The 18221-nt window shown below is 56.1% G+C and overlaps 7 protein-coding genes across 7 annotated transcripts; 3 read left to right on the top strand and 4 right to left on the bottom strand.

Moving 5' to 3' along the window:
- Positions 1–9: 9 nt before the first annotated feature.
- Positions 10–531, bottom strand: J4E93_010848 (uncharacterized protein; the record flags this gene model as incomplete). Its single annotated transcript, XM_049348724.1, has 1 exon — positions 10–531. One exon carries the CDS (start codon positions 529–531, stop codon positions 10–12), a length of 522 nt encoding a protein of 173 aa, XP_049194178.1.
- A 510-nt stretch (positions 532–1041) lies between these two features.
- Positions 1042–2023, bottom strand: J4E93_010847 (uncharacterized protein; the record flags this gene model as incomplete). The annotated part of the gene is made up of 2 exons (XM_049348723.1): positions 1042–1792; positions 1851–2023. 2 exons carry the CDS (start codon positions 2021–2023, stop codon positions 1042–1044), a joined length of 924 nt encoding a protein of 307 aa, XP_049194177.1.
- A 1157-nt stretch (positions 2024–3180) lies between these two features.
- Positions 3181–5020, bottom strand: J4E93_010846 (uncharacterized protein; the record flags this gene model as incomplete). The annotated part of the gene is made up of 5 exons (XM_049348722.1): positions 3181–3305; positions 3357–4291; positions 4338–4422; positions 4472–4668; positions 4746–5020. 5 exons carry the CDS (start codon positions 5018–5020, stop codon positions 3181–3183), a joined length of 1617 nt encoding a protein of 538 aa, XP_049194176.1.
- A 964-nt stretch (positions 5021–5984) lies between these two features.
- Positions 5985–7449, top strand: J4E93_010845 (uncharacterized protein; the record flags this gene model as incomplete). Its single annotated transcript, XM_049348721.1, has 5 exons — positions 5985–6198; positions 6247–6333; positions 6470–6577; positions 6625–6880; positions 6927–7449. 5 exons carry the CDS (start codon positions 5985–5987, stop codon positions 7447–7449), a joined length of 1188 nt encoding a protein of 395 aa, XP_049194175.1.
- A 1022-nt stretch (positions 7450–8471) lies between these two features.
- J4E93_010844 (uncharacterized protein) lies at positions 8472–10106 on the top strand (the record flags this gene model as incomplete). Its single annotated transcript, XM_049348720.1, has 1 exon — positions 8472–10106. One exon carries the CDS (start codon positions 8472–8474, stop codon positions 10104–10106), a length of 1635 nt encoding a protein of 544 aa, XP_049194174.1.
- Positions 10107–11813: 1707 nt separating this feature from the next.
- On the top strand, positions 11814–13997 carry J4E93_010843 (uncharacterized protein; the record flags this gene model as incomplete). Its single annotated transcript, XM_049348719.1, has 1 exon — positions 11814–13997. The coding sequence occupies one exon, from the start codon at positions 11814–11816 to the stop codon at positions 13995–13997; it is 2184 nt and encodes a 727-aa protein (XP_049194173.1).
- Positions 13998–14602: 605 nt separating this feature from the next.
- J4E93_010842 (uncharacterized protein) lies at positions 14603–17783 on the bottom strand (the record flags this gene model as incomplete). The annotated part of the gene is made up of 4 exons (XM_049348718.1): positions 14603–14711; positions 14771–17409; positions 17459–17616; positions 17666–17783. 4 exons carry the CDS (start codon positions 17781–17783, stop codon positions 14603–14605), a joined length of 3024 nt encoding a protein of 1007 aa, XP_049194172.1.
- Between the last annotated feature and the right edge of the window lie 438 nt (positions 17784–18221).

The raw sequence follows: 18221 nt of genomic DNA, 5'->3' as shown, positions 1-18221 counted from the left end.
CACGTGGGGTCACGTGGGCGTACCGGACTTGGCGTTGATGGTCATGATGCGGTCAAAGTCGTCCTCGGTCACGTCAAAGATGCTCTTGGACTCGCCGCGGTGGCAGCAGTTGAGCAGGGCGGCGTCGAGCTTCTCGAAGCGCTGGACGACCTTCTTGGCGCAGGCCTCGACGTCGGGCTCCTTGGTGGCGTCGGCGACGATGGTCAGCAGGCGCGACTCGATGGGGATGCCCGTGGGGATGGCGGCCTTGAGCACGGGCACGGCCACCTCGAGGGCCGTCTGGTCGATGTCGATGAGGGCGACGTTGCAGCCCTCGATGAGCAGGCGGCCGGCCGACTCGACGCCCACCTTGCCGCCGCCGCCCGTGATCATGACGACCTTGCCCTCGAGGCGCTGGATGGGCAGCGGGCGCGTCAGGTTGGTCGACGTGGGCGCGCGCTCCATGCCCGGCCGCGGGGGCTTGTTGAGGTTGAGCGTCGAGATGGCGGCGCCGGGCGTGCGCAGGCTCTCGGTCGTGTTGGCGCGCTGCATCGTGTGTGTCGGCGTCGTCGGCGTCGTCGTCGTCGGCGTGCTGGGGAGCGTCCGCGATGCTATTTCTACGTGCGGTGCTCCCTCTCACCGGACCCGTCGTCTCCCTCAAGATGACGTAGCGCCGGGGTTCCCTAGGCGAAATCTTTTCTGCAGCCCGCGCTGATCAAACCCGTCCGTTGAGCCTCCTGCTGGCGGCCGGACCCACCGCCCCGCCCTGGCAGCCAATGCCGCCCGCCGCCGCCATCACTTATCGCACCCCATGCGCACCGCGGTGGGTGCGGTGGGCAAGACACCTGTCGCGCAATCTGCGCCGTTCCACCACTCAGTGACGCCCGCCGCCGCCTCCCCCAGGTGTTCGAACAAGGCGGTCAAGCACTGCGCTATACTGCCAAAGCGGCAGGTAGTCCGGATCCATTCGTCAAGCTACTGCCCCGTTGCGCCCGGCTAACGCGGAACTTAGGTACATGGACACGTTGACATCCCCTTGCTCTCCCACAACCTCGCTCTCTCTCACCAGTCCAGGAAGTAGTCGATGCCGTCCGCCAGAGCTGCCGCGCCTACTGCCGCGTGGTCACTGAACGGGTACTCGTGGATGCTGACATCCCTCAACGCCGGGCTGCCCTCCAGCCTGCTGTACAGCTTCTGGCTCAGATCCGTCATGCGCTGCGGCACGAGGATGCTCTGCCTGAACGCAAACTCCGCGTCCGTCTCCGTCCGTCGCTTCACCAGCTTCTGTTCGAGCGCGCCGTAGCTTATCTGGAAAGCAGGCTTGGTCGCCTTGGCCGTGTCGCTGGCCGAAGGCGACTCCAGCGGTGCGAGGAAGTCCGTGTTGTTGAAGACATAGTCGTCGTCGAAGAAGAGGGCCGGAGAAGCGCTGAGGAACGTATCGAAGAGATCAGGCCGTACCGTGAGCGCATACAGGACGAAGAGGCCGCCAAAGGAGTGGCCGTAGAGTGCGTCGCGGTCAAACTCAGCTTTCGGGAAAGCCGTCTCCTGAACCCATGGCCGGAGAGCATTGTCGATGAACTCGATGAACTCATCCGCATTGGACTGCACGCCAGGCACCGCAGGTAAGGGGCAGCCATCGCAGACTGGAGGCTGGAAGTCGTAGCTCCGCTGCGTGCTGTAGGGTGAATCTTCGATGGTCTCCGGGTAGCCTATGCTGACGACAATGCAGTCGGGCATGTTGAACTCGACGGGACGGCGGCGGCGGAAGGCTTCTGTGGCAGTCATACCCAGAGCATTGCCGTCGAGGACATACCTAGTAGCCGTGTCAGTCCGAATCCCCGTGGTGCCGCTGGCGCTGCCTGTGTCCTTACATTGTCTCCACAGTCGACGTCTCCTCCTGTGAGGTCCAGTTCAGCGGCCATGCCAGCTGAATCTGGTATTCCCAAGATCCGTTCTTCGCACTCCAGAACCCTAGGTTGGGCAACACATTGGTAGGAAACTCGGTCATCAGTGGCGTGAACTGCCAGGCACCCAGTGAGCTCATCCTCGCGGTTGTGAAGACGGTCCGTTTCGCGTACTGTTCAAATGCAGGGCAGACTACCTTCCAGCCGGAAAGTCGTTGGTTTTAGTACCTGACAACTACCAGAGTAGTCGTCCTAGAAGTATAGACCCAAGGCGCGGGGTGCCAGCCCGTGTTCTATGCACACATCACGCCGCAATCGCAAGGGTCCCGCACTAACTTTGCTGTGGTGGGTTAGCATGGACGCGGCATGGCATTCTAGTCTCGGTACCTGTACTCTGACATCCCAGCGCCTTATTGGGACATGTATATATTGCCAAGACGGGGGATCATCCTTGTTGTCTCCCGTCTCTGCAGTCTGTTCGCCTTTCATGATGATATCAACGTGACTGGACATCTTGTGACACGGGTCGTCGTATAGGATCTCGATCTGCTCAGGCGTCCGCTGCTACAGTCTCAAATTAGTGCGATGGAATTGCGAGTCAAGCAGCTATCCAAGTGGAGGAGGCGGGTCAGAAGAGTTCGTCTGCGTTCTGGCTCTTGAAGAACGGCGGTTGCATGCGCGCAGCCGACGAGCCTCAATCCTACTCGACGGAACCATCGAACGGCAAACCTGGCTACATCGCGTCAATGCAGAAGTCGTGATCAGGTCGCGATACGCGATGAATTCATTCGGGGGGATGTCTCCGGTGCAGCTAGGTGCGCTACATCCACGTGCTCCTACCATCGCAGATGCAGCCGCTGTCACAATCACCTCGGCAGTCCAATCGAATGACCGGGATATCGATCTGATATAACCGTTGCGGTGGGTTGTCCTTCGTCGGCGTTCTTACAAACAGTCGGTTGGCGCAGTCCTGGCTCACGACAAAGTTCGTTGGTTGGCGTCAGCGCATCGGGCCGTAACCATAAACGTTAACGCCATCCGAACGAGGCAGGTCCTGGGGACCCAAGTGCCGGGAACACAACCCCTTCTGACACAGACTCAACGCCGGGTTCAACGGCGAGTCATCCAAGATTTGGATTTGTGATCTTATGCGACCAATTACGAGAGGACGCAGCGATGCGAATCGCATGAACGCAGACGACGATAGTTAGAACAAAGCGATGACAAACGTCACAAAGGTGTTGCTGAATAACATGCTAGAAGGGTGTCTACTTGATACAAATGCAACCATCTTTCTTTAAAAAGCACCTCGTCCAGGCAGCGGATCGTTTTTCGCGGGGCAAGATGCGTCATAGATTGTCGGATTGACAAACTTGGGCATAGGGTCGTTGTTATAAGCCAGCTCGACGAGTGTAGCATTGCCTTTGCACGTGTTAGCGTAGAAACAGGCGTTCGGGTGTTCCCAGTGCTTACCCGAGTTATACATCGGCCATCCGTACTTGGTCAACCCCTCCTGCGAATCACGGGCAAACGCAGCCCAGGCGCCCTGGACATGCTTCATATACTGGTTCTCAGCAGGAGAATTGGGCAGGCCAGAGATGTCTTGAGCGGTACCGAAGACCAGGCCTAGGTCAGAGCCGTGGTAGGCCGCGCTTCCTCGAGGCCCGAGGCCTGCGCTGCCGTTGTAGAGGCGAAGGTTCTCCCAATCTCCGTGGTATATGTATCGCCAGGTCGGTACGTCGTACTGCGCCCTGTATGCAGCGGACAAGGAGGATGGGCATGTGAAGCCACGCTGGGTGAACAGATCCCATTGCGCGTTGGTAAAGTTCAACTTGGCCGCCCACCCTGAAATGCGATACCAGCCGTCTTCGTGGTCAGCATTGCCGACCAAAAGCGGAATCTTGGCGAAGGAACCGTCCGCTGAGAGTTGCTGATAATCCGCAAAAACCGTCATGTTGTCGACGGTCGGATGGAAGGTCGCTTGAGTCAGACCGACGCTGGGAAGACCAGGAACCTTTGCCGAGGCAGCCAGAAGAGCAGACATGTTTGCAGAACGTACGCAAGATACGACAGCGGCAGAGTCATTGGCAGCACCCCCACAACCGATGGTCTGGGATACATTGTACCAGATAGACTGCGAGTACTCGACTGTGTTGGGAACGAAGCTCAGTGAGGTTCCAGACATGGGGATGAGACCCGACACAATCGGGTCGTTCTTCCAGGCGTATGCCCAGTAGTCGACAGCGGCGCCACCTGCACTTTGTCCAAAGATGACGATGCGCGAAGGGTCGCCTCCAAAGCCAGCGATATTATCGCGCACCCATTCGACAGCGCTACGGTGGTCGCGCAGGGCCGCGTTCTTCTCAACACCAGGAGCACCAGCGAAGCCGAAGATGCCCAATCGGTAACTGACCCAGTCAGTAGGTGTAGGGTCGACCACAGCGGGTGTCTTACTTGAATGTCACAACGACGACATCCTCAGCGTCGGCCAGATACTGCCCGTTGTAGAAGGGAGAGTGAGGGCCGGGGATCTGGAAACCTAGCGTGGCTGTTAGAAGTCATCCATGACAGCCGAAGGGACCACGTACGTCCTCCGTGAAGAAACACCAGCACTGGTTTCTTTGCATCGGCATCACCAGCACTCGCCGTCCAGACATTGAGCTTCAAGCAGTCCTCGGACACCGAATTGTTGTTCTGAGCTGCGAAGTTCTTCCACACACGCAAGCCGGATGGCTGTGTGAAGTTGGGGAAAGCTGATACTGGCGGCTTAACAGCAGGGCAGTCACTGTAAAGTCATTAGACGTATCCTACATGTTCGAACTCTCAACATACGGAGACTACAGTCTGTCAGTGATTGAGCACTACCCAGTGATGTCGTGATTACTGACCCACTCGGATGCCTCGAAAACGGTTCCTTTGGGCGCGTCGAACTTCTTCGGCGCAGCAAATCTCAGTTCGCCGACTGGCGCTTCAGCATATCGAATGCCCAAGAATTCAGTCACATGTGTCTTGTTAGACGATGGGTGACCGATCAAGGTACCGCTCGACGTCTCGATGTTGGAGCCATTCTTCGGCGCTGCGACGGCCGAACCGAATAGCGAAGCTACAGCTGCAGCGGTAAGGAGGAGGTGTTGCATAATTTCAATTCGAAACAGCAACTACCATGCGCTCGACGGAATAACTTCAAACAGCTGGAGGGCGGCCAGCTGACTTTATTGGAGCGAGATGTAAATCACGGCTCGGTGGCAAGCTGTTAGCTCCACGTTCCTGCGTGGCCAGCCGTCGACGATGGGACAACAGGGCTGCAACCAGACAAAGCTCCGACCAGACAAAGTCCCGAGGCAGATGGCAGTGTTGCGAAGGACTCATGCCGAGTGCGCGCGGTCTTACGCCGGCGTCAAAAGCTTCGACGTTGTCAGACAGGACGGGTACGCACGAGGCTTCATCTCGGCTGCAGCCCTAGCAAGGACAACACTAGTCCCAATGCGCGACCCGTCTCCCAGTCGCCCGGAACCTTTCGATCTGGCGGACCTCTCCATCGTCGTGACATACGAACCCGAACACTTGGGACTTTGATGCTGTTCATTCCGCTCAAGCCTTCGCTTTTTCGATACAACTCAAGACCCAAACCTGACGGGCGTAGGCGATGAGTGCGATTTGCCTACATCCGGCACAATTCCGGGCACCGCTGATCGCCATCTGATGTCACCCACCCATACCTGTTCAGTACACTGCACCGAGCCGATTGGCAGTCAGCCCTGGCATTCACGGCAAACGCCTGGACCGTAGCAGGGAAAACCCTGAGCGCGCACGGCATTGTAGAGATCGACATGTGTGGTCCCCGAAGATTGGTACACCAGATCCAATCGCGTCGGATACGAATGCAGAGAAATTCGCCGTCAAAGCATTCCCGTGATGCCCCCACGGAAGGGTCATCAGCCGCTGCACACCCTATACCCTGCATCGCCGTATCTTCAGGGCCGGGTACCTGGAAAGTCCCATGCTGCACGAGGCCCATTAATGATTATACCGTAGGCTCCCGCTGTTCGTGGGTCATCCACAGGACTTGCTCTCCAAAACTTGAGTGTACCCTCATGCGACATGGCTCCCAACGTCGGCCTTGGAACTCAAGGCTCAGTTGAGCGTGGATGGGGCCTCTGGCTTACCAGCGTCTTAGCCGTCATTGTCGCGGGTCTCTTTGTCGCCGGGCGCCTTGCACAGCGATTGACCAAGCGAAGTGGTCTAGGAATGGACGACTACATGATCGTCGCTGCCTTGATATCATCGGTCGTGCTCTCTGTAACAGAGTGTCAAGGTTAGTGGACTCGCATCACCTCGAGGGACACTCGTTAAATTCGAACAGCGGTAGTCTATGGCTACGGAAGACCATGGAAATCCCTACCCGCCGATTCCCGCATCATCGCCCGCCAATGGTTCTACGGAGCAAACAGTAAGTAGATTCTCAACGACCGTACAATCCTTCTGGACAGCATGGAGTGCTCCAGGAGCCCGGCCTGAATGGCTACGAAAGAACATTTAGTGGAGATGGTGCAGAGTGTCACTACGAAGCTTACTGACCGTTACAGTCGTCTACAAAGTCGTTCTGATGTTCAACAAGATCTCTGTAGTTTGTCTTTACTACCGAATCTTCGCCATAACCACCAAGTCGTTCCGTATTGCTTGTCACATCATGAGTAAGTGCTCTGACATGACACCAGTTCATCGACTGACTTTGATGTAGACGCTTGGATCATCATCACCGGCTTCGCATTCACTATCGCGACCGTGTTCCAATGCACACCAATCGCGGCCTTCTGGGACAGGACCATACCCGGGGCCCGGTGTTTTAAGAATGAACCCTGGTGGATCTCCTATGCGACGGTTCAAATCACGACCGACTTTATGCTGCTTGCGATGCCTTTTCGGCAGATCTTGAGTCTTTCTATGGGACGGGCTGAAAAGTTGGGCGTGGCGCTTGTGTTTGGCACTGGAGGCTTGTACGTGTCTGAGAGTTCCGTCAAAGGCCCATTGCTAACCTGCTAGTGTCACTTTCGCGTCTATATATCGTGCCACCACAATCGCACGATCCGCAAACAACCCCGATCCAACCTGGGGTCCCGTACCCGCGACAATATGGTCGGTGATCGAAGCAAATGCGGGTATCGTATGTGCTTGCCTTCCTATGCTGCGCGCTCCATTCGTTCGCTTTTTCGGGCCACTTTTCGGCTCGGGCATAGGGACCAAGAACACTACGAAGCGTCAATCGTATCCCATGGGCTGGAAGAGCAACCATGGGCCGGCTGGAACCGGCAACAAGAGCAACGTGTCTGGCAAAAGTGCCTCTGAGCGAGAGAGCGAAGATGATGCACTGCCAGCGAGTAGGCTGGGCGAGCTTGATCGCCGGGGCAGTGGTATATTTGTCACGAACGAGTTCAGTATTGAGCGCAACGAGCTACAAAAGCAAGAGACGGACACAAGGTCGTGCGACCAAGACGGCGATACGAATACGGCGGTGAGCGTCAATGAAGAGAAGCCGGGGGGGAAGAGCCCATTCTACCATGTTTGAGATGACCACGCTACTTGTTCGCGCCCAGCGCGGCCGTGTTAGAGCTGGCTCTTCATCAGATACTGCAAATGCCGTCAAACAGACAGGCTGAGCGTGTTCGTCGATGTGCGCAGCCTGATCGTCAGCTCTCCCAATGGAGACAACTTAGTGTGTGTGTGTGTTCGGTCCTATACTAGACGGCCGCTAGCGAAAGCGACGCGCGATTTTCAATGGCCAATTCAGCAACCGCTTGCCTACTGACAGCCGGTCTACTCACATGAACTCTTGACGAAACATGGCCCGGATGCTGGTTGCCATGCGTCTTCCACGCACACGGTGGTGCAGATGGCTGCCGAGCGTCGCGATGGTTTCCTACCGTCGGGGCGACAAAGGAGGATGAGGTCAGGTACGACTGGACAGCCCGCGCGGCCTTGGTAGTGTTACGACGTCTTCCTGGCCCTCCCAGAAACCTAGAGAGCTAGATAGCAGATGCAATGCAACGCACACTAGATCCCAGACACTTCGCGCGCCAGCAAGCAACAGTTTCCGCGTCGTGTTGCCGCAGAGAACCAGATAAGCACCGAAGATGGCTGCACGATCTAGATCGCGAGCCGCAGCAGAAGAGTGAAAATTTGGCAGCCGAATCTGCGGTCGCACGTTGACTCCCAACAAAGAGAGGCCGAGCAGTGCGGCATTTATCTAGCCCTGGCAACGTGTGGCGTCGAAGACACACGAGTGCAGCAGGCAAAGGCGTGGCATGGACTGTCGCAATGCTTGGTTGCGGACAGCGGGCGTGTTCGCGAATGAAGAGCGTGCAGCGAAAGCCAAGACAGGACAGAGACTTGCCGATCGGTGCCCCGCTTCCTCTGCGCCACAGCTGGCTGCTGGATATTGGTCTCTCCCCCAGACGTCATGCGCACATGCAGTGAATATCGACTTGACCGAATCCGTGATGTATCCTGATTTTCCTCCAGCTGGCGCGCGCGCTTCTGTGCTCTGCCATCGACATCTCTCGAGCTGAAGCCGCGACGAGCCCCGCCGACATGACGACCAAGAGTACCACCGACTTTGTCGAATCAACCGAGCCTGTCGGAGCCAAGACCAAGGCGCAGGTCCTCACCGACGTCTTCTCTCTCGCGACCCAGTTCAGCACTTGTGTTGAAGCTTTCAACCTCATCCATCCTTCCAAGGACCACGACCATGCGCAGAAGGTTGCGCTTGCCAAGCTCGGCCTTCAGCAGGGCAGGTTGCTGATCTTTGGCGATGCCGTGGGCATCTCTGCGCCGCCCGCGACCATTGCTCGACACATGATCCCCAGCCATCCGGGCATCACGAACCCGGATCCGCATCTGCCAGTCAACTTTGGCGTCCGAGACCCGAGGCTTGACGACGAGGTTATCAATGCAAAGGTGCGCAGGGCCCTGCATGAGATCGCCGGCCGCCCTAGCACTATGTCGCGCGATGAGCTGATGAACGTATACGGTCTGAAGAGTCCAAAGACGTTCTCGCGCCTGGAATACCCAGCACTCGACACCAACCGACTAGAAGGCTTCCGCGAGAAGTTTGCCCTCCTCAAGGATCTCCTCGCCCAGACGGGCGCGCGGGCGACTCTAAAGCGCAACCTGAGCATGACCACCTCGCATTGGACCGTCAAGGACACCACGCGCTTCAGCGAGTACGTCAAGGTTGTCCGCACCGAAGTCGATGCGCTCATTGATCTCATGGGCGTCAAGGAGCAGGTTGACCGGGGAATCCGATCCGATCTCAAGAGCATGGGCTGGCACCCTGACCTCACAGGGCCAGCAGTGCGGCAAGACTGGGAGAAGCTGCGTCTGATTCGGGAAGCCTGCGTCGTCGATTATCCAGAGTACATCGATGTCATCGACAAAGCCATGTCGTACATCACCGAAGAAGTCAAGGAATCCAATCTCGCCCGAAACCGTGCTGTACTGGGTCTTTCAGAATCCAATGTGGATGCAGCAGGCGCGCGCCGCAAGTCAGACTACGATGTCCGCTCCATTCCGGCTCCTTCGCCAGCCCACGTCGCCGGACTCAAGCCCGTAAAGCCAGAAGCAAAATCCCACATCCAGCTGGCTGCCGAACGTGCCCTGAATCCAAACGCTGGCAAGGAAAAGCGCCCGGGTTGGCTCTCGGCTTTCAAATTCAAGTCGTGGTCCAAGAGCAGCAAAACCGCACACGACAAGCAGCGCTCGAACAGCGTTCCACATACGCCGACCGTTGACCCCCAGCGCTCCCTCTCAGCAGGCGAGGCCCCAAATCGCACCTCAGAAGACTCCAACACCCTCCAAGCCGTGCGCTCCAAGTCCCTTAGCGCAATCCCCAGCGACAACACACCACAGCCTCCGCCTTCAAATCTAGACTCTCGCGTCCGCAAGCTCAGTCTAGATCACGGAGACATGGCGGGTATCCCGCCCATCCAGGAGAATGGCGGCGAAGTGACTAGTTTCCCAGCAAGAAGCGGGCTAGCTGAGTTCGACGACGATATGGACAAGAACGCGCTGGTGCAGGTGGACACGGCCAAGAGTGAGGGGAGCAAAGATGAACTGGAGAATGTCAAGACCGTGAATAGTTACATTGATCGGCATGATATGTATCCAGCTATAGGTCGCATTGAAACCAAGGATATCAGGAATGTTGCGCATACGCCGGGTCTTTAAGGTCTGGCGCGTGTGCTCACGAGGCCAGTCTAGCGAGAGACGGGGAGTAATTTGTAATCACTTAGTGCATTTTGGTTTCAGAGGAAGAGAAGATATAGTTATAGGGTAACTCAGTGTCAGCCTGTAGATGCTGATTGTGTTCCATAGCGAGGAGCTCACGAATGCTTCGCTACAGATTTATCATCATTTCCACGTCGACGGAGTACGTTCAGAGTCATCATTCCATTGTTGAACTCAACCATGATCTCGCTTACCGAGGGCAGCATCCGAAAGTCGACCAAGTTGGATCACAGCCCCACACATCCATAGATTGAGCCTTTTCTGCTTACCGTATACTTGCAGAGATGCTATGTGGAATGCTAAAGAGGCTCACTTTAACCACAACACCATTTACATACCATCCGTCAAGTCAACACCACCAGACATATGCTCATGCCAGCCTTGTTCTTTCTTTCCCCACGTGTCTACTCAAGAGTACCCGATTGGCAGTTGTTAGGAAGACAGACTACTCGAGCGAACGGCTCTGCATACTCTGGAACGTCTAATGGCGTCACTCGTCAACGCTTACATGCCTTTCGTGAAGACGCTCTACCCATCAAACATGAAGCCATGAGGCATGGAAGATGGGGTCTCTCTCAATAGCGTTTTGACTTATTCGCGATACCTCATACAATGACCTGAAGTACACAAAAATCTACGAAATGCATCAGACGGGTGCATCTGGAAACGGTCATAGCTGAGGAAGTGGAGACGTTCATAGACACCATGTGCGTTTGGGATGGCTGAACACGGGGCGCTGATATACATCCAACTCTGTATCAAAGAAATATGTTAACTCGCATGAATGAACCATCATCGCCGCTGAGATGTCCCGCTGTAACGGTCCCTCGACGACCGGCAAGCGATGTCCATGTATTCAGTGCCTCACGCTTCGGCCTCGACCGCACCTTTGCCAACACCACTATTGTCGACAATTAAATCGTATCAACAAATGTCTAAATCCTATTCAAGCGCCTAAGGCGTGGTGAAATCCAGATCTGTCACCGCCAGGGGAAGGGCTAAGTAGTAGCTGACGTCAAGATACCTAATGAAGGGAACAGGCTTCCGCAGAAATTATACGCATAGCTATATTATACCCGTGTTTCCATCATCCGAATAAACATCGTATGTCCTGAAATGCATGCAGCCGCGGGATCTGATAGTGGTGGTGCAGATTTGTTGATTCCCGCACCTCCACCATGACACACATCAAACGCTTTATCTAGTAGATCCTACTGAGCCACGTGATTGGAAAACGTCGTTGACTTCTCTGTCTTGGCATGGGCTACATTGGGATCCTTCGACACTCACCGTGAAGGTGAGTGCATGTTCTCGTCTTCACCTTCACCTTGAGTCCAGGCAGATCGCTTGTTGACTTTTCTCCCTCGCGACTTCCTCCCCTCAATTTTGTCAACCTTGTCTCTCGCACCCTTCTACATTGTTCAAGCTCTTACTCCGCAACGTGAGGGCCAAGGTAGTCATCCCCCAGCCATTCTTCTGCGCGCACGCTCTAACTGGATTTAGAAAAGTTACACGTCGTCGCGCGCTCTTGCGGGCTCGATCGTGTTTTGTTTGCCCCCAGTCAACCTGGCAACAACAGCAAACCACGTCAACAAACACATTTCTGGAACAAAATCCACCCGCCACATACCAACAACCATCGAAACGATGCCGCCTAACGGTCTCTACCGCATGCCGCAGCATCACCTGACTGGTCAAGGCGCCTCAATGAAGCGTCCGTCTTACAACAGCATGGACTTCAAAGAGGACGAGGAGCCGGCACCTATCAAAACCAACGATGGTGCGACGGATGAAGTTGCCGAGGAAGAGAAAGCTAAGAAGAAGCAAGAGAAGGCCGAGAGGAAGGAAGCCAGGAGACTGAAGAGGCTGTCCAAAGAAGCTAAAGCTACCAAGGAGCCCGAGAAGGTAGAAGGGAAGCAAAACACTCCACCAGTCGATGCGACACCTACTGTCAAGCTTGCTGCGACTCCTCTCAAGAATGGAAAATATGGTCCACGCGGTCCGTACAAGAAGAGGGAGGTTGGACCCGACGGCACACCAGTTTCTGCTGCGAAGAAGCGCAAGCGAGAGAGCGAGGCCGCAGTCGCTATGCCAGCTACCGTACCTACGGAGTCACCCAAGAAGAAGCCCGGACGGCCAAAGGCTTCGGACAAGAAGGATGTTGTTGAGTCTAACAAGACGGCAAAGAAGGTCGTCAAGTCTGGCGAGACCAAGGCTAAGAAGCAGAAACTGGAGAAAGCGCCTGCTGCCTCTGACTTGCAGAAGAGTTCCAACGTCGTCAAGACCCCGGTACCAGCGCCCTCTGTCGCAGCGGCTCCGTCTTCTCGTCCGAGGCAGACTCCAGTTCCGCTGCCTCACAAGACAGCCGTCCCGCTTCCTCGAAAGACACCTGTCCCGCTTCCTCAGAAGACACCGGTTCCACTTCCTCAGAAGTCTCCTCATACTCTGAAGGACGGCGTCAGTAAGTCATCGGCCAAGACGACCAAGGCCACTTCCGCTCAGTCTGAAGTCCTTGTCACCGAGACTCCTCTTTCGCAGATGAGCCGCACTCCTGCAACCACTCCTCGTGTGTCAGCGATTCCTTTCAGCCTTGCACCGGCACAGTCGTCAGCAGCGACCACAAGCAAGAAAACCGAGGAAGCACCTACTGCCGACGAATCGTCTCCCGATATCCCTCTCATGACTATCGCAAAACTTGCCAAAGCCGACAAGCACGTGGTCGGTAGCCAAGGCTCCGTCAATCCACTCACTAACAGCCAAATCGAGAGCTTCACCTCTGCGAACCTCATGAACTTCAAAGAGCCCCTAAACGACGCCCCCAAACCACGCCCGCGAGGTCGTCGCGCCGTCAGCGAAGCAACCAGCACCACGTCGAGCACCTCTTCCTCCACAACCCAAAGTGTTCTGGACATGTATCTGCGCCCTAACAAGCCTTACACTCGGCCCGACGAGGAGCTCTCTTCCTTCAGCAAGAAGAAGAAGAAGCATGTTGAGAAGCACACCGAAGCCAGCTTTGACGTTTTCACTACTGCCTTCACCACTTCCCGGCGTACCATCAACTTCACCGAGGAAGCCGAGTACATGGAAGAGTATGACGACTGGCTCTACGACAGCAATGAAGCAGGTCCCCTTCCTTGCCTACCCCAGTTGACAGGCTGCTCCCCCAAGAGCGAACAGCTGCTACAACTGCAACGCTCCGATGACACCAACACTGCCGCGCTCAAGGTGGTCGTCACAAACGCATTGCAAGTGGAAAAGGCCAACGCCGACATCAAGCGCGCCGAGACTGCATCTACCTTCTTCCGCTACAGCATCTTGACCCGTGTCCCCATGCCTCTTGGTGCGATTGAAGGATCCTGGAAGCTGTACTGCCCCATGTACACCGAGACCCACATCGACAACCACGGTTTCGGCCAGCGCACTCTCAGGGTTTCCTCCATTATTGGTCTGAGCGCCGCATTCGGTGCCCATAGTGCCAGTCTCAGTATTCCATCTCGTTCCTCGCCGTATGCCACCCACGCGTTCCATGCTCCCCCTCACGCATCTTTCCGCATTGTCCAGGCCAAGACAGTTGTCGGCAAACACAACATAGACATCATGTTTCTAGGGAATGGATACTTGAAGCTCAGGGTTGACATGCACCTTTTGACTACGGGTAAGACGGTTGCGGAGAAGAAGGCGGCCAAGAAGGGTAAGCAGGCTAAGATCAAGGCGGGACAGGGTATCTGGGAGTTCCTTGGTGTGCACGAGAAGGCAGTCGATTGGGAGCCCGAGGTCGATGACGTGGAGAAGGAGGGCAGGAGGCTGACTGCAAAGTATGATGGGCGCTAAGGAGAAGCGTGAGGTTGATGGATCGAGTCGGTGATTGATGGGTGTGAGCTATACGCAACATGCATTGTCGGAGGACGAGTGGAGAGTTAATGAGGTCTTCGTGTTGGGGGAATCCTGGGGTAAGAGTTGGGCTTGCCTGTCGAAGGCTACTTGGGCTTCGCAGGAGCTTTGCAGACTGTTACTTACGGTTTTCATGCGCCAGCCGATGAAGATATTCAGCACGGCAAGACTGCACTGTCGGTCGTCCAGACATGAACCGATGATGCCTGTCTATTGCACATCTTTCTTGTACGATACTCACAATAAACATACAAGGCACGTATACTCGCTTCGCTGTGGCGTGACTGTTGCTCTATTCATACTGTTCGCATCTACGTCTACCACTCGTCATTGAACGAAGCAAAAACTCCTAGTCTCATGCAAGAGGTATCAAAACATCCCTTCCTCGCTATCTCTTAAAACACCTACTCCCCAATTTCTTGCTTCTATATGCAGAGTGACTATATTACGCGTTCCTTGACCAGATCAGAGCGGAGATGTGACCGTCCACTGACCCGTCTCAGCGAGTGAGAGGGAGAAGAAGAGGAAGAAGAGGAAGAAGACACCTAGTCCTTCTTCGCCCGGCCGTTTTGCTGTTCGACAAGCTCCAACTTCTCGTTACCCTTTTGGATAAAGAACTTGCGCTCGAGGAATTTGAGACCTTCGTCGATGATGCTGGTTTCATGTTAGCCTTGCTCTTTCGTTGATTCTAACAGACTGTGAGGATGGCTTACATGATAGGCGCACTAATGGCCATGACCGCCTTCCACTCGTTGCCGTCTAGCGGGATGACACTGAAGAGTCCCTGCAAGAACGGAATGTAGAGGAGAGCAAAGTGCAAGGCCATGCTCAAACAGATGGCATAGACGAGCATCATATTTTCCCAGAGCGGCAGTGTCAGCAGACTCTCTGAGCTGCTCAAAGCGTTCATGGCATTGAGCATCTCGATTACGACCAAGATGCTCAAGCTGACGGTTGACGCAGCCTGGGCAGACGAGTTGCTAAACATTTCGCAGCCGATCTCAGGGAACTGGGTAGAGCAGCGGTGGAAGTGGCGGAGCTGGTAGAACGAGATTTGAGGACCGTCGCTATTGAACATGAACCACCACGCATAGCCACCGACAGTTGCGGCACCGACATAGGTACCAATAACCATGTAACGGAAGAACAACCAGCCGCTGATGAGAGGCTCGTCGCGCTTACGGGGCTGGCGCTTCATCACATCGTGGTCCGGAGGGTTGAAGGAGAGAGCGGTGGCGGGGAGACCGTCGGTAACGAGATTGACCCAGAGGAGTTGGACAGGAATCAAAGCTTCAGGCATACCCATAGCGGCAGTCAGGAAGATCGACACGACTTCTCCAATGTTGGACGAAATGAGGTAGCGAATGAACTGCTGAGTGTTGTTGTAGATAGAGCGGCCTTCTTCGACGGCGCCTTCGATGGTAGCGAAGTTGTCATCTACAAGGACCATATCAGCGGCGAGCTTGGCTACGTCGGTTCCGGAGCCCATGGCAACACCAATGTCAGCTTTCTTGAGTGCGGGAGCATCGTTCACACCGTCACCAGTCATAGCGACCACCTCACCGGCTTGCTGAAGGAGGTCGACGAGTTTGGACTTGTGCGTTGGCTCAGTGCGGGAGAAGAGGCTTGCGTGCTTAGCGGCTTCCATCTTTTCAGATTCGGAGAGATCATCGAATTGGCGACCAGTAAAAGACTTGCCAGTAAGATCCTCGTTGGGTCCGAAGACGCCAATCTGACGGCAGATGGACTCGGCAGTGTTTTGGTTGTCCCCAGTGATGACCACGACGCGGATACCAGCAGAGCGGCACTTTGCGATGGAGGCGCGGACTTCAGGACGAGGAGGATCCAACATGCCGACGAGACCGATGAGAGTCATCTTCTGCTCTAGCTGAGTGTACTCCTTGGTGGTCTTCGCCTTCGCCAGAAGCGGGTTCGATTCAACGTCTTCAACAGACGCCACAGCAATGACACGCAGACCGCGATTGCCGTACTCGACAATCTCCTTGTTGATAAGACTGGCCAGTTGCTTGCTCATTGGTATCTTCTTGCCGTTCTTGCCAACGACGACATTGGTGCAACGATCAAGAATTGACTCGGGGGCGCCCTTTACGAGAAGCTTCTGCGAGTTGCCCTTCTTTACAAGGACAGACATGCTCTTACGGTCGCGGGAGAATTCGTAGGTTGCTAGGCGGGAATACTGGCTCTCGTAGTGCTTGGTGGCGAAATCGAGGCGTCCTTCAGGCGAGGTGCTGGCGCGCGTGGCATTGTGGGCAATGTCGGGAGTGCCAACCTTTTCTACTAGGACACGAAGGGCACCCTCAGTAGGCTCACCGACGAGGTTATACGTGCCATTCTTGGAGTCGTAGGCAAGGGCGGCATCGTTGCAAAGCGCCGTGACTTCACAGATCTGGCGGACAGTGTCGGATTGCGCCGCGAGGTTCTCGAGAGGATTGCCACGAAGTGAGATCTGGCCCTCGGGCGCAAAGCTAGTACCTTGGACGTCAAACTCTTCAAGGCCGCTGCCCTGTTCGTTGAGGAAGACCATCTTGTTGACGCTCATCTGGTTGGTGGTGAGGGTGCCAGTCTTGTCGGAGCAGATGACGCTGCAGCTGCCGAGAGTCTCGACAGAAGGCAAGCTCCGCACGACGGCGTTCCTCGCAGCCATCTTGCGCGTGCCCAGGGCCAAGCAGGTTGTGATGACGACGGCCAGACCCTCAGGGATGGCGGCGACACCGAGCGAGACGGCAATCTTGAGGTAGTAAATGGCGCCCTTGGTGAAGCTGCCATGCGAGGGGTCGTTGAAGTTGCGGATGTTGATGAGCCAGACGAGGATGCAGATGGCCGTGATGACCTTTGCGAGCTGGTCGCCGAAGTCGTTGAGCTTCTCCTTGAGGGGTGTGGGCTGCGAGATCTGTGCCGTGATGCTCTCATGGATGTCTCCAATTGCGGTGTTGGCGCCTGTCAGGACGACCAGCGCAGTCGCATGGCCCGTGACGACCGTGGTACCCGAGAAGAGCATGTTGACTTGGTCCTGCTTGACGGCGCTCTCATCTTTGACGGCCCGGGTGTCCTTGGACACGCTCTCGCTCTCTCCGGTCAAGATGGACTGGTCGATGTTGAAGCTGTTGCTCTGGATAGACAAGATCCTGCAGTCGGCGGGTATCCTGTCGCCGATTGTAACGGAGATGACATCTCCAGGGACCAGCTCGTCGGCCTTGACGCGTTTGACGTGGCCGTCGCGCACGACCTTGGCTTCGTTGGCGGAGTATTCTTGCAGAGCCGCAATGGCCTTTTCGGCGCTGGTTTCCTGCGATACTCCGACGACGGCGTTGAGGACGAGGATGGTGAGAATCTATGGGGCCTGTCAGCGCAGTGCAGGCAGAGTCTGGTCTAGTACGTACGACTGCCGGGTCGACGAAAGCGGTCCAGCCTTCGTCCTCTTCAAAGAGGGCAAGTACGAACGACACTGCTGCCGAGCCTAGCAAGATGATGACCAGCTGGTCCTTGAACTGCTCCAGGATGAGCTCCCAGATGGGTGTCGGCGGGTCTTCTGGCAGCGCTGTCCCGCGTGTTAGTGGTGGGCGGCCTCTGCGACGGCGCTGACATACCGTTCTTGCCATGCTTCTCCCGTGCGCTCTGCACCTGCTGGGCGCTGAGGCCCTGTTGCTCCTCGACCTGGAACTGCCTCAGCGCCTCGGCAGGCGTCTTGGTGTACGCATTCTCCATGCCCACTGCTCTCGGTGCCGCGTCTGCGTCTCTCGGTGCTCTCGCTGTTGGATGGTCCGCGTGGCGCGGTGGTGGTGGTGGTCGCAGAGATAGTTCGGCTCGCGAAGTGTGTGGTCTTTGCCTATGACGTTGAGATGCACTGGGACAACGTCCGCCTTAGTACTGGGAGCGGCAAGGGAGGGACCGTGTTTCCTGGCACAAGCAGCGTCACAGGAGAAGAGGATGGAAGGTTCTGCGATTGTCCACGGCAGCAACGGCTGTACTGGCGGCGCAACAGCTCTTGTCTCGACTTCGGCGCGTCCCAAGAAATCTGTCCTCTAAAATCGACCCGCATGCGCCACAGCACTAGTCCGCTTGCAGCCTCTCCAGCCACCCTTCGCCCGCCAACACGTTTCGCGCTCGTTGCCATTCGCGCACCCGTCCGACTGCACCTCGAGC

Source organism: Alternaria ventricosa (genome assembly GCF_023758065.1).
Source record: "Alternaria ventricosa strain BMP 2768 chromosome Unknown scaffold_36, whole genome shotgun sequence".
Lineage (NCBI taxonomy): Eukaryota > Fungi > Ascomycota > Dothideomycetes > Pleosporales > Pleosporaceae > Alternaria > Alternaria ventricosa.
Note: the sequence above shows the minus strand (reverse complement) of the source record. Positions and strands in the feature narration are given on the sequence as shown.